Source organism: Accipiter gentilis, chromosome 27, assembly GCF_929443795.1.
Source record: "Accipiter gentilis chromosome 27, bAccGen1.1, whole genome shotgun sequence".
NCBI lineage: Eukaryota > Metazoa > Chordata > Aves > Accipitriformes > Accipitridae > Astur > Astur gentilis.
The window spans coordinates 10,733,600-10,748,819 of NC_064906.1; the positions used below are offsets into that span (position 1 = coordinate 10,733,600).

Sequence of the window (15,220 nt, forward strand, 5' to 3'; positions counted from 1 at the left end):
TGAAATTCACCCGTTAAGGTACTTTTCATGGTTTCTTATTTACCAATGACCTGTTTACTTAGTGGAGTCTGGAAAACTGCCAAGGGACTTTATTCTGCTCCAACTCATCCATGAGCACCTTAATCACCTGTCAGTACTCTGACACTCTACAAAATCCTGCAAGTGACAACCTGTTTAGGTTTTAAGCACAAATAAGACTATTAGCCATCTAGATTTCCTCTGTATACACACGTATAAATAAGTGACACCACAAGCCTTCCTTGAACCAAGAAACCAAAAGGCGTTGATTCAAAGGCTAAATAAATAATAGTTGAAACAACTGTCTGTGGCACTTGCTCAGTATTTTCCATGCTAAAGCCCTCCTACAATAGAGCTTCCTAGGACATGTTATCATTTATCAATATTATCATTGCATTAAATAGTGCTAGAGCTGCTTTGGCACTGGAAGTTCTAATGTGACTGACTTTTGCCGAGACAATAAAACTTCTCTGTGCTTCCAGCTAAGATCTGCAAGTCAGGACTCTAACATTACATGTAGTTGTTCTTAAAAAAAAAATATTAAAAAAATTACTTCAGCTAGGTGAAAAATGTCAGAATTGTCCATAATTCTGTACTGTTTTGCAGACATTTAAGTGCTTCACAATAGCAGTTTACTGAACAGCAACAGAGATAAGACAGATGATATCCTGTCCTCTTATACATAATTATGTAAAGATCTGTAGAGAATCATAGCGATCGTGTTCACACCAAAGGATAAAATACAGACTCTGTACAACTTGCAGCCATTTTTCAGTCACCCCTACTAAAAATGGAGTTGGTTGGTTTGTTTTATTGCTAAGCAAGAACGTACATACGTCTGTATATCCTGTATGAAGAATCTAAGTTTTTGGTATTGTTTCCTTGGTGTACAAAGAGCATTTCATATAGTATTTTTCATCGAGTCACATAGTATATGAATAAAACAGCAAGAGTTGAGCTAGCCAACCAGGTTCCAGAAAATAGCAGTGTTGGGACAGTCTCTGATATTTGCAGTAACAGCAAGAAAAGTGGTTTTCTTCATTCTCACAGCAACTGCTTGTTGCATGTATGAACATTACATACCTACAGAAACAACTGCGTTAATTGCTAAATCTTTGTCATGAGCATCACAGGCCCCAGTTTGTAAAAGTGAGAAACAAAAAGACCAAAAGACACAGCTTGCTTCCTACTGGCTACCAAGTGTGAGAAGCTTCTGGTTTTAAGTTTCTAGAGCGTTTTTCATCCAGTGGTCTATACACTACAGCTCTTCAGGGAAGGGCTGTTCTATATGTTGTGTTTCCAAATGCAGAGCTGTGACGTGCATGGACAGCGTGCAGCTGCCATACAATCACAAATCAGTTTTAAACCACAGGCTAGTATGTACCACGTCCCGGTGCAACTCTGCGAGAGAGCCAATCTGGGAAAGCTGTACCTGCTAACCCATCCCGGGTCAGCAGACGTCACAGGTTAGAACTACCGAACAGACAGCAAAGGTTGTCAAAGGTTACTGAAAAATTTGGGCCCAGCCAGCACTGTGAGCATTTCTTTTTGCAACACACAACTTGAGCAACTACATCAAACAATATATTCAGCTGCAACAAGGTTTTACAGCCCTACAGTAGTTTCATTCAAATGCTTATGTAAGTGCATGAACACACAAACACAGACTCCACTTATCATTTACACGGCAAAGGGTGCAGTGAAAATATCTTAAAACTTTGCCACTCGAACAATAGTGAACTAACATGCCATCTGCGTAACATCAGAGGAGGCGGGTTAATCCTGGAAAAGGAAAGAGTTCAAGCAATATCCTTTCATCAATACCTTGGGTTTCAATTCATAATGAGGAAATGGCTTGTTACACAATTTCTAGTATGAAATACTTGGAATAGAAATCTTCACTTCTCGCCAGGATAAAGCAGTTGGGACTATTTTGTACACCTGGGATTCGGGATAATAATCTGCCAAGCCATCTCCTCAGCAATGCTATCAACTGACCTTAAAACACACTCTTGCACAAGCAGGCTGAGAATCTGGTCCCAGTTCTTTTTCTTACATCTATTTCCAAGTCTGTCTCTCAGTTAGTGCCAAACTATCTAGAGATTGTCTTGCATTTAGTGCTCTCATCCAGCTACATTTTGCAAACATTTAAGAACAATGCACAAAAGCAGACTGAAGTTTCTCTAAATGGCACAGCGTACAACTGCATACAATGCACCACGTTAAACGTTCATAAAAATTGCTCTCAGTAATGTTTCTAGACCCACTTGGATTTCTAATACTCCTTGTTACTACCCAGAATAGCTCCTTGTTTCCCAGATCTATGCTTTTGTTGTTGTTGTTGTTTTCGGTTTAAAGCCAAGCATTAAATTACGCATCTGCAAGTACCGTCTTGCTGGCTAAGTCAACTCTTGCGTTATAGCAGTTACACCTTCCTTTTAGTCCCACCCTTCCTGTTTAATTGTACTTTATTTTGCTGTAGCTGTGCAGTTCTCTATTCCTCAGAGCTCACCTTGCCCGAGCCCCGCCGGGGAACGTGTCTTTCACCTCCAAAGAATCTGCCCAGCGAGTCAAGTAGACCCGAGTCTCTGTGCCTTGGCGATCCATGTCTAGCATGGTCTGTAGTGCTCGCAGATGCCATTTTTGATCCGTGCCGGAAAGAGGAGCGTTTTTGTGAAGCCATCAAATCCGAATTCTCTGAAGCTGCTGCACTGTCCTCTTGGATGGTCTGTAGCTCGTCTGACTCCGAGGGCCGATCTTTGAAGGTGTTGTCTTCTCTTCCTGGGGCATCTCGGGAAAAGAGGCGGATCAAGTGGGGGCGACCAGTCGTGTCAGCTGGGTTGGCCTCAGGCCAGGCATTCTTCGGGTCTGCTGTGCCTTTGGAGTCTGTCACCGCTGGGCTCTTCGTGGAGGTCCCATTGTTCTGGTTCACATCTGCCTCTCCTGCAAACAACAAGGATGAGATATGAATACAGGCCTGTGAAAAACAGCCCTAGAACAATGCTGCTTTTTTTCCCTTGCCTTGAGATGCTCATTTCATACAAAACCCGTAATATGTGCAGTTGTAATGAAACTATGTTCTCTACCAGCCTTTAAGAACATTGAGCTATCTTGGAACTGAAACCGGGATGATGTTCTCACACAGAATTTGCAGTAGTGCAGTAGTTCTAGGTCGTTTTTTTTTAAATAAACGTTCCTTGTAAATAGATCGGTAGGTTGTTCAAAGCATAACTGAAACTAACTTTTACATGGAAGGCTTACTGATGAGGAGGCTTTCAGTGAACAATCAGAATTCCCGTACTTTACCCGGAGGACCACAACTCTAAAACGTACCGGTTTTCCTCCAAAACAGGGGGGAAAAAAAAAATAATTAAAGTGACAGTGCAGGACCGGGCCTTCTCAAGTGAACGTTCCCTCTCCACGATGTCAGAGCTTTTGTACCTGAAGGTTTTGTCCCGATTTGGAATCCCTCACTGTAACTTCAATAGGGATCAAACAAGTGTAACGAGGGGAGGTTTTTTCAGTATTTTAAATTGTCCTCACTTCAAAAAGGCAGAGAACGCTGAACTGCCATTTCTGTTGGCCTCCCATGACAGTTTTTCTTCACGTATGATCCTAGCACTCGGCATTTGATGTTGCAGCGCTAATGCTGAAGGCCTAGAGCAAAACTGTCCGATTTGCATTTAGTGCTTGTGAGAAGTGACAAAAACAATTATCAGAAACCAATGAGCTTTTTGCCAAGAAGGGTGCAAGACAGGCCGCTGTGGTGTAAGTAGGTGAAACGTCTGCTGCCTTCTCCACAGTTGTGTTCTGACACACGCAGTAAAAATATCTGAAAATAAACAGCTGCAGCGCACACTTAACCTGTAGCAGCTCCTTCTATCACTGACAAAAACATTTATGGAGGTTTTTATAGTCTCTACCATTATTCCTACTGTTATGAAGGAAACTGCACCCACTGAGGAAAATGTCTTGTCTCCAAGGAACACCGAAAGAATATTAGCAGGTCATTGCTTGAGAAGCAACTTTCAGAGCAGACACCTCCCACGTAGTCACTCTGCGTCAGAAACGTTTTTTGGAGTTAACTGGGCTCAGAATCTCAGAAATAAGTTACAGTTAGTCATATGTTACCTCTAAGGTTTTCTAATTACCTCATTATGTCTCCATTTGATTTGGTCCTTGTTCCCATGGGAGGGATAGGATGTGGCACATACTGCTATTTTTTCAAAGTACTCTGGGCTCAAGTACTTTGCTGATTCACCAGAGCAATTTTAGACTTGACACCGTCATTTCATATGATTTCGCCCACCCACAGGGCACTAAAGAAACCTTTTCTCAGGCTGAGAGTAATTCAGAAATAATTTCATGGATAACGACACAAGACAGTAATGTTGGCTTCTGCAAATATATACCAGTACTTAGGTTACAATTTGTTGTAATCATTCTGCTACAGTTTTTCATATAAAAACGTAACGTGCAGTTTTGCTGTGCCGCTTTTTTTTTTTTTTTTCTTCTTCTGTGGAAACTACCTCGAAAATGTTGGGGAACTTCAAGAACGTTTTCTTTGGTTAAAACATCTGAAAGTATTTCTCAGGAATACAACCATTTAACCAATGCTAATTGTCACAGAAGACCTCATAAGTGGGGAAAAGGAAAATATTTGCTGGTAACTTTGGGATTTGGGTTTTCATGAAAAGATACTTTCAAACTTACTAGAAACTATTAAAGTCCCTCAATTACTTTCTTAAACGAAAGAGAAAGTAACTAACATGGAAATATGACACATTCTAAAACTGCAAAACATTTTAAATAGCAACTCTAAGCCTAGATTCTATACCATAATACAAATCCATTCAAGGACAGAAAGAGAAAAACAAACAAAAGAGCTATTGTATTTAATTAAATGCATTAACAAAACACCAGAGCATCTGCATACTAATATTTTTTACAACAGTTGTTCTTTGTGTCACTGAATACGGGTATTGGTAAGCAACAAAGAAGGGTATTTGTGCCACAAAAGTAGCTTCTCCTAATGCATACGCAGGGAGCTATAAAGTATAAATCTTTCTGTATGCTTTATTTCACTAATGAAAGCACACATTTCAGTTTTCCTCTAGATTTTCTGCATGCTTAAGTCTTCTCTAATATTTAAAAACATATAACAGAGATATTGTTAATAGTTGAGCTAACTAATCAAAGTCTTCAAGTGCAGTTGAAGAGACAGATCACTTTAATAATGTCTTAAGGATATCAAGAATTAATGGAGCATGTAAACATATGCTTATTTGTTCATTTAAAAACAAATATTTAGACTTCTCCTATTAAAACTCATTATAAATGCTGTGCATATGATACTGATATTATTTTCTTTTTTTCTCCCTGGAAGAAGCAGCTCTCTTGTTAAAACAGAGTACCTTTCTTGTACCATATCACTTGTACAAGAGAAAGCTGCCCAGGGAGGAACTGGTCTTCAGGCATTTTTTATTTTTTTTTTAAACCCTTGTAAAACAGGTTAAAGAGTAAGTACAGCAAAATGCATTGCCATAGGCATTACCAGAAGGCTATTAAAGTGTCGTCTATTTATATTTAAGTGAATAAAGTCATTGAAAGCTGCACAAGTGAGAGCATGAGAGAAGCACATCCTTGCTTTAGCCCAAAAGCAGCAGGAGGGAGCCAGACGCCAAGCAAGGATTTGGCACTCCAGGCGCAGCCGAGGACAGCTCCCGAAGGCAACGCCACCTTTCCACTTCCCCTCGCTCCATGCAGCTCTGGAACCTGCTGCTGGCACAATTTTCCCTGTCCATGTTGGTCAGAGTGAACAAAGCCAGTTGTTCCCTGTATACACAGTGACTTCCCAAAATGAAGGAATATAGATGGACCAAAAATTCTGAACAGTGTGTTAATGAAACAAAACAGAAATTCCAAAGGTGTTTTCAATGAAACAGTATTAAATCCAACCCCCCAGTGCCTTTACTAGGAGTTAGGCGACATGTAAGTATTTTCAAAACCACTGTGCTTTACTGCTCAATTTGACATTAATAGTTTATCCCATTTCTTGAGAATCAAAATAACACTTTTATGTAAGCCTCCAACTAGCTGGGACCTCTCAGCCCCATGGTTCAAACAGCTACTGTCAACACCATGGAAACCTGTTTCATACAAAGTACAATCTCTGACGGAGAGTCCTTGGATACAAATACCCTCTCATGGGTAGAGCTGCTCTATGGTAGTCCCTCCCTGTGTATATAGAAGTCCGTAGTCTTCCATGCAGATGACATGCTGGCTGTTAAGCTAAGAGTTTTAATGTGTTAAGTAAAAAAAAAAATAATAAAAAAATTACAAGTTTTTCATCTCCCACTCCTTTTCAGTCTTGCTTTCTTGCAGATACTTGTAATTCCTCTCACATTCTTATTGCTGCTCCCTCTACAAATGTTGTAAAATAAATGAGGAAAATGAAGCTGATAAAAGCTGAAGCATATTCCTCTACTTCGGCTTCTCAAGAGAGGCTTAGTTCAACAGTCACAGCATATTGAAAATATTGATTGTAATAATACACAACAGCAGCTTAAATATTTGTACAAAATCTTAAGAATTATTTACTTGTTACAAACACCAGAAAGTACATTAATCATTTGTAACACCAAACTTTTAATATATTTCATTGTAACTACAGATTGTTGTGACTGATTACTAATTTCCTTTTTCTTGGCCTTCTTTTCTCAGGGTATGAAGATGAAAATTATATCACTTAACTTTGGGACCTTTTGAAGCTAAAATAGAAGTTAAGTCATGTATATTTATAAAGCAGTGCTTTTCAGTATATGAAATATAATGTGTATTTGTCCTTTTCTACTGTTTTGGTCCTATCTCTTCTGGAAGAAAACAACTGGATAGTTAAATATAATGCAGTACAGTTCTCAATTCTAAGCCAACTATATTTCAGTAAGTTTACTGAAATGCTGATAATAAAATATTAAGTAAAACATCTGGAATTTTGTACTGACTTACCTGGTTTTAGTCACTTGAAGAACAAAAGGTTACACCTAAAAATTACTCAACTTTGTAACACCTAAGACTTCGACATCTTCAGTAAGCTGTAACAGTAAGGCATATGTGCAATGTATTAGTTTGCCTTGCATTATTTAAGAGGTTGAAAACCACTATTCTGGAACACGTGGCTTTCAGTAACATTTGTGGTAATATCAAGACATTTGAAAGAACTAAAAGGACAGAAAAAGCACGTCCATCATCACTAGGTATAAGCTGCTGTTGAGGATGTCTGGGTTCCGACTGCGTTAAAATAACCATTTCCCAACATTTTGCCTTTCCTTTTTATGCAGTTAAGTTCTCTAGAAAAAGGACCTTAAGGAATTGTTTTGCAGGAAGTATAGCCTAAAAGCACCACTGGGAGCCCTAATTCAACTCTGTCTTTGCATGCTGTCATGAAGCCACACACTTCCATTTTTCCTGCACTACCACGCACCTCACTTCAAACTCTAGTAGATGGGACAACGGAGCTTTGGATGCGCATGTCAACGAGGACTCTGACATGCAGCAGTCATTACGCACTGTGACCTACTGCAAGAGCCAGGATCAAATAAAATCAGGCCAATTTAACAATTTCCTTGGAGAAACGATCTCATTACTTAGTCCTTAGCTGCATCCAAGGCAAGTGTAGCAAAAACTGTTCGTCCTGCAGGCCGGTGCAGGTCATCTGCCAGAAACAGCAAGGCCAGTCCTGGCTTCCAGCCAGACCTCTACCGCTGGAGATAGCACCAAGGAGCAATGCACGGCTTAGCATGCTGTGGGAACACCTGCTGATCAGTCTAGAAGGAGAAAAGGGGATGAGAGAATGGGTGCAAACCAGTAAACTGGTGCAGAGAACCGCTCACCAAACAAGTCTGTGGATCTCCTGAAAACACAGGCACTATCTGATCATGATCCTTGAGGCGGTTCCACTCTTTCCCTTGGGCACCAGTGAGAGGTACAATCCAGCTCCTGGTTCAGCCTTCTACTGCAGCACAGCTCACGGAAGAATGGCGTGTCTACAGCCATTAGGCTTTACTACCTAAGTATTTGGGGAGAGGGAGGAAAAAACTATGCCTGCATTGTTAAATCTGAACCGCAAAGCTTGATTTACCCTCATTATGCTAAGACAGTGCAGACAAAAAATGGCTCTCAGCCTAACTTCACTTAATATGGTTAGAAGGCAATATGCCATCAGACATTCCACTTCACAGATCTAATTACTGGGTTTGTCTGATGCTTGTCAAACTGTTGGAAATCAATTTTGAACAAATATTTCTGTTTGGAATAGATGGCATGCAGCATAATTGTGAAGCAAACAGTTGGTCATAGCTCTGAACACAACTAGAACCGATCTGCTGGTGCATTTCCCCTTTAGCAAACACCTTTCCCCATTTGCTAGCAGAATGAATGCAGAAGGAAATGTCAGTATGCCTCATAATACAGGTTCACAGGAGTTTAACACTCCTACTGCAGCTAGCTGAGAGACTGCTTCCATTACAGCTCACTCACTCCCCTCCCTCCCTCCTTGCCAAAGCTTGTCACTTTTAGGGAAAAAATTGCCCCCAAAGGCAAACTTTCTCTATAGCTTCAGAGTAACTGAAGGAAGAATATTTTTCTGCACAAGAAACTCAGTTTTTCCTATGGGCTAATCAAGCTGTAGACCAAACCACCACAAAAATGAGAAGCCATCTACTAAGCATAACATGCACTCCCTTTGACCTTCCTCCCTCACTGCATACATTAGACATTATAGAGCATATAAGGCTCTTACCAGACAAGAAGCAAAGGTTGTGAAGGTGTTTCCATTCCACTGATGAGTTGAGTACACTTCTACGCTGATCTGACGAAGCAGTGAATAAGGGGTCTGTTGTGGCACAATTTTCCTTACAATAAACCTTACTACTAAAAATAGAGTAAAAAGTGGAAAACCCCACCTGGCCCAGGGTCTTAAATACCTGTTACTACAGAGTTGTATTTACTTCTATTGAACTAGTTTGCATAGAAGACCAAGTTTAGTTCTGTACTACATCTTGGGTCAATAAAGATCACTGCACTGGCTAAGCCTGCTGAAAAGAACTGCACTGCTGTTGGTAAAGGCACAACACATTTTTAGAGCTGACATTTAGACTGCATTGTTGTGGCCAGATGAATGGAACTTCCACTTAAAATTTTACAAGAAGAGTCCAACGAATGCTGCGTTCCCCGAATCCCTTGATGCCATGTGGAATACCAGTTCTTAGCCATCCTCTGCAGGCAGCATTATGCCCCTAGAGCTGCTGCCAGATTGAAAACCCATAGGTCAAAAAGGATCTACTCATTCTAGACCTTTGCTAATACCCAAGTCTTGGCACAGCTGTTTTCAGACTCATGAAAGGTCTCATCTCTCCAAGCCCTCCCTGGCCCTCTGCCACTGAAGAACAGCCCTCAAGGAATCAGAGCTTAGCCTTGCAGCAGAGCTCACACGAAAACACAAAAAGGTTTTGATGGAGAGAAGGGAAGTGGCAGTTCGCATCCTATTATGGAAATTAAACCTGTCTTTACAGGTTTAGCAGGAGGAAGTAGTGACACTATATGTCTATAGTGTTTATGCTCATATTTTGAAGGAGATAAATATTGGATTCACTCAGGTAGAACAGGAATATATACTTTTTAGCAGAAAACTATGCTGTAGGAAAAAAAAATGGAAAATTGCATAGGAGAATGCCAATTCTTTCAGATACTAATTACTACAGTATGAAGAAATCAGTGAAATTCCTCTCACTTCATTTCTGATACTAACCTAAAATGTATTCCACATCTGCTGAAAAAACCCCTCAAACATTTGGCATCAATTCACAAGTAGCTGTTTTACTAGGGAAGAGACCCAGTAAAATCTCTCTTGAAATGACAAGCAACCTTCTTTCTAAGGGGCCAGTCAATGAAAAAGTTGCTAACTGCCAAAGGTGTCTGTAACACTAGTGCTATTCTTTTGACACTGGGATGAATAAACCTTCCAAGCTTGACTTGACAGTTTCTTCTCAGTTCCCTCAGCGTATCAGACAGTAGGTCTTGTCATCACCCTGAGACATACCATTTTCAGGACTTCCCTCAACTACGTGAAAGATAATTCTCAGAGCTCAGGAAGAAGAGCTGGAAGAATCTACCCATGAAGTAGTTTATCCTGAAGGTTGCCAATATGAGAGAAGTGATCTGCCAGAAACATTCTTTACTACATACAGTCACTGTTGATCTGTGTAGGAATAATCAAAATCATAAACCCCCTGCTTGGGGGACAAGAAAGGACTTCTAGATTTTAAGTACTGGGCCTAGCATATCTAACTGTGAACCATTGGTTGTTAGAAGAATACTGGTTTCAAGATAAATACATCCCTAAAGCATCGCTCTGCAGTAAAGCTAACAAAGATGAATTTGTCACTTAACAGCTTTTGGAAGAGGAATCCCTGTAACAGGTGGTACTGGCACTGTGGGGAATTGTTGCTGCAGTATCTCTTTTGGTAGGGTAACTATACTGACTTTTTCAACATACCTGGTAAAACCATGACACAACCAATCAATGACCAGTGAAAACACGCAGGAATGTGACATCTAGCTGGAACAGTGACGCTCTATGCCTAAGTCTCATCTCCTGAATTAGCAAACAGCACATGATTTTTAGTTTCACTGACAATTTTATGATTTGAAAGGGTTGGTTCTATGAAACAAATATAAAAACTGAAAATACGCTGTATATTCATTACAGCTTGTGTTCAGCATTATTGTTCCACTGAAGGCAACTAGGTTTTACAGTATCACTGTGTAAAAAGTAGTAATACCATCCGAGTCAGAGATTTTTGATATACCATCATTGGGTCCTCTTGCCAGAAAACTTTTCTGTATCGTCAGGCTTTTCAGCAAGGCACACATAACTCCTAGCATCTGCATGTCAGAGACGCGAAAACACTTGCAGTCTGTGCAGTAATAACCCAATGTTGTAGTCTGTGCCCGAAGTCTGGATATTAACAGGAAGAACAGTGTGGTCACTGTGGGCCGAAATGCATTAACATCCCGTTACCCACTGTGCGGGGCTGCTCTCTGGGAGCCAGGTTTTGGACCTGATGGAGAAAAAACAACATCACACCTTCCCCAAACTTGTACACCCTATATTCTTTATGTCTTTGAGTATCCTCTTTCCTCTCTGTTCTTACTGAAGACACTTAGCCCTTCACATAGATGCTCAATTAAAGTAGCAAAATTAGTAGTGGCAGCAGCTGAAATGGCCATGTTCGTTCTGGCCATGTCAAAGGAAAGAGATCGAGCATTTCAAACCACAGGAACTGTAGCAGTAATTGCATACCAACTCTGTGCGTTCTCCTGTTACAGATCACGCTGAAGCTTAAAACCAGAGGTACAACAGACCTTTTTTTCTTAAACCTATTCTAAAAGTCACACCAGATTCAACATGCAAGAAATTAGCTGGGGGGCTTAAGTTACACATTGTCTGTCACTGAGCTTAATTCCCTCCTCTTCCCCTGTTCTAATGGGGTTTTATAGTACAGGCTATATATGTATTTCTGCAACTCAGTGATGCATCTTTGTAAGAAATTACCAGTTACTCCTAACTTTTGAGGTCTTGCAGAAAAGTCTTCTACTGAGCCATCTGCTGCCTTTACCTAACTGCATTGACCAGCTACATGTAAAGAAAGCCACCTATCTGGGAATACACGGCACAAACCATAGCAAAAAGAAAACAGCTCTGGACTTTGTTATTGACCTCATGGGTGTGTGAAGGTATTGTACGCTCGTGAGCATATTTTAAGTAAAGAAATATGCCCGTAAAAAGAGGCATTCAAGAAAGTTAAAAATATCCCCCGTGGGAAAACAACTTTTGATCTCAAGGTTGTAATTAAAACCAATCCACTTGATCGCACTCTGCCTGTTTTCATAGTTGCTCACTTGGTTATCTGTGCCGCTGATTTACAATGCAGAGCTGAAACGAAGCCCACACGGTGGCCTAGCATTGCAAAGGAATGCAGCAGTGTAGGCCTGGCTCGCAGCCTCTCTCTCTTGTTTTCCAGAACTTTAGGCATTGCCTCCGTTTGCTGAGGGTTACAAAGGAGAGTACAGAAAACAAAAAAGCCTGTGGTTGAAACCAGTGGGACTTGCTATGGCAGAAATTTGGAATCTATGAGAAGCATGTGGCAATTCTCCACACAGCCCGCAGAGAGTTTTTTTAAAAACTTAACTGAAGAATTTTATCCACCCACAAGTTTCTAAGAAAAATGTTCCTTTGTGTTACTAGAACATATAGGTTTGTTTTAATCTTGAGTATCTCACAAAGGATCCTGCCACAGCAAAGTGAGCTGGGGCATCATTTGCAAGAAATAATTTCATGTACTTGAAGAGGAAAAATTAAATCACCCGTTTGATCCATCAGCATTTGTCTTCTTTAAAAATTGTGCAACTGACTAGTATTAAACAAAGACTGCTTGATTATTCATCTTCTCTGCTAGTCACATTCAGCCTGAATAATTGTTAGGCTGCAAAACCTGTACATATCCCGCCCACTCCCAAAGTAAGAGCACAACAAAATGACTAGCACTTAATCAGATTTCGCAACAACTTCCACTATCTCTTCCACATCAGTCATGTTTTTCTGAAAAAATAACCTGTTCCTGGCAGTGCAACTGAATATGCAAGATTACACTTACATTTCTTCCATAACACCATAGAGAAAAGGGGCCTTAAAATCAGCAGAAAAAAAATGCTGGTCAAACAAGTGAGGTGAGGACAGTGACTGAACCAGCTGGTTCAAAGGCAGTTGCTCAGAGCATGATAAGCAGCACAAAAAACCAGCTGTAGAATATTTTCTGTTAAAACCCCTCATGTAGCCTCTGCAAAAGAGGGCTTGATAACACTGCTGTTTTGTCTTGACCAGGGGCTTAGTGTCTGAGTGGTAGATTTTTATTTAGGAGGTATAAACTGCATAATAAAATACAGTTGTAATAAGTTAACCAAATATGCTAACTTTAAGAAACACACTTTGATTGTGACCACAGGGAAAATATTTACAGCTACAAGCCCCTACTTATACGAACTGGGTTTTTACTCCTACAGAATAATACTGTTCATGTGTGTTAAGTTTTCCTGAGACCAACTACCTAAACATAACCCAAACAAAACACTTCACAGTAGTGAATATAGCCTATAGTACTGTATAGGAGTTCTTCATATGTTAAAAAAAAAGAGAATATGAATGCTTGTAACTCTCCCCAAAATAATGCACTGATGTGCTGTTCTGGGGACATAACTTCGAAGTTTGATTTCCAAGACAGCTTTGTATAGAGCAGGTGCAAGGAAAAAGCAAACTACAGGAATGAGGCAGTCGGAGAGAACAGCACGCAATCCAAGCTGGGTATTTGGTAGCTGTGAATTACCTGCAGGATGCTGTAAATCAATATGCCTGAAATTTTCATGCATTCTTCAGGTGTATCTCTGTATCTCTGGATTTCTCTATTTTTCCCTGTTAATGTATTCTGAACTGAAGCTTTAAATAGCCCACTTGATCTCAGGGAGTCACCAACATTATAGAATTTGCAGTGAGGTACTACTTTGGTAGTTTTTAGAAGAAATTTTTTTCTAGAAAATTCCAAGATACACTACAGTCCTATAAATGATACAGTCGGAGTACAAAGTACATATTTACTAACACTTCTAAAAAGATCTGACATACCTGGGCACAAATGAGCCTGTAGATCGTTGCACTCTTGCACATGTAAAACAAAATTGAAGATCTGGCTCTAAAGAAGCTGACAAAAAAATACTCAAAAAAAGCCCCCAAATGGCTGTAGAGATGTTCAAGGCTGCCTGAATTGCAGTTCTCTACAGCCAGAACAAGTCCACAACTGTTAGACGCTGTATCGGTCTGACATTATCTTCACTTTGGAATTAATTTTCACCTTACATCCGTGGTGAAAGGTTAGAGGAGCAGAAGAGAGCAGGAGCTTCTTCCTGTTGCACAGAGTTTGCTCACAGAGCTCGTCACATTTCCAAAACTGATGGATTACTCTAAAAAGATGTAAGCAGCTCTGTGCCCTGTGGGAGGCAGAAACCCAGGTGGTGACCCACAGCTCCCACCCACTGGGCCCACAATACCAACAAGGGAGAGCAGCTCCCTGCCCCGTGAGGATGCAGAGGCCCACGTTGTGGACCCCCATCTCCAGCTGTGTCCAGGAGGTAAAGGATGCGAGTAACTCCGGGTCCTGGGGCAATGCAGTGACCAGGTGGTGACTCACACCTCCAGCTCAACCCAAGACATTAGCAGTGGAAGCAGCTCACACCTCTGTGGGGACAAGAGCCACACCACCAGCTGCACCCATGAGGTGGAAGACATGAGCAGAGGAACCAGGTCATGAGCCTTCAGGAAGCAGAGGACCAGGTCATGAGCTTTACCGCCAGTTCAAGATGCTGGCCATGAGAGAAGATCCCTGTCCGATATGGATGCTGTGCGTAGCAGTCATCTGCAGCCAAAGCTCTGCCTTCGGTATGGACAGGGAGAAAGTAATTCTGCCTAAAAGATCAGCAGCTAACTGCAAATTTTAAAAACCACAGTAAATGCTTCGCAGATGTGTCACTTCAGGGATGCTCAGCATTTCAGATTTTAGTTTTTGTCTGCCTGACAATGCTTACTCAAAACAGACTTTTAAATGTATTCATATAATAATACGGGATTCTAGAGGTTGACAGTCAAAATCATCACTCTGAACTCTGAAGATAAACCCAAAAGCCAGGTTACTCAGAGGACAAATTCCACACGCCATATCCAAAGCTGTGTACAGAACTCCCTACACACACCTGAGCACATTTATGACAAGGATGCTCCCAGGGCACAAACTCCCAAGGCTGCGTTTGGCTGGTTCTCGCTGTTTAAAATCTCTCTGCAGGCCCTGGCACAAGGAGCACAGCACCCAAAGACGATGCATCCTGCTGACTACCATGAAGGGAGGGAACAGGATTTTTGCCACCGTGTTCTGCCTTGCTTGTCAAAACAGCTTTGTCTGTAAGCTGCGTAATGGAGGATGTCAGCACAGACCTAGGAACAGAGCCATGTAATTGCTGTGGCAAAACGAGCAGAGGGTATAAAAATATTGTAATACATGCAATAGACAGTGGGTAGTTAAGTTAAACTATTAGCAAA

The 15,220-nt window shown here is 40.9% G+C and overlaps 1 protein-coding gene across 3 annotated transcripts in view; it reads right to left on the minus strand.

Moving 5' to 3' along the window:
* MBP (myelin basic protein) overlaps positions 1-15,220 on the minus strand; it is a 123,257-nt gene that overhangs the window by 18,057 nt on the left and 89,980 nt on the right. For all 3 annotated transcript variants that reach the window (XM_049830481.1, XM_049830482.1, XM_049830483.1), the window contains exon 4: positions 2,531-2,961. In XM_049830481.1, coding sequence (XP_049686438.1) covers positions 2,531-2,961 — 431 coding nt within the window. The remainder of the gene's footprint in view (positions 1-2,530; positions 2,962-15,220) is intronic.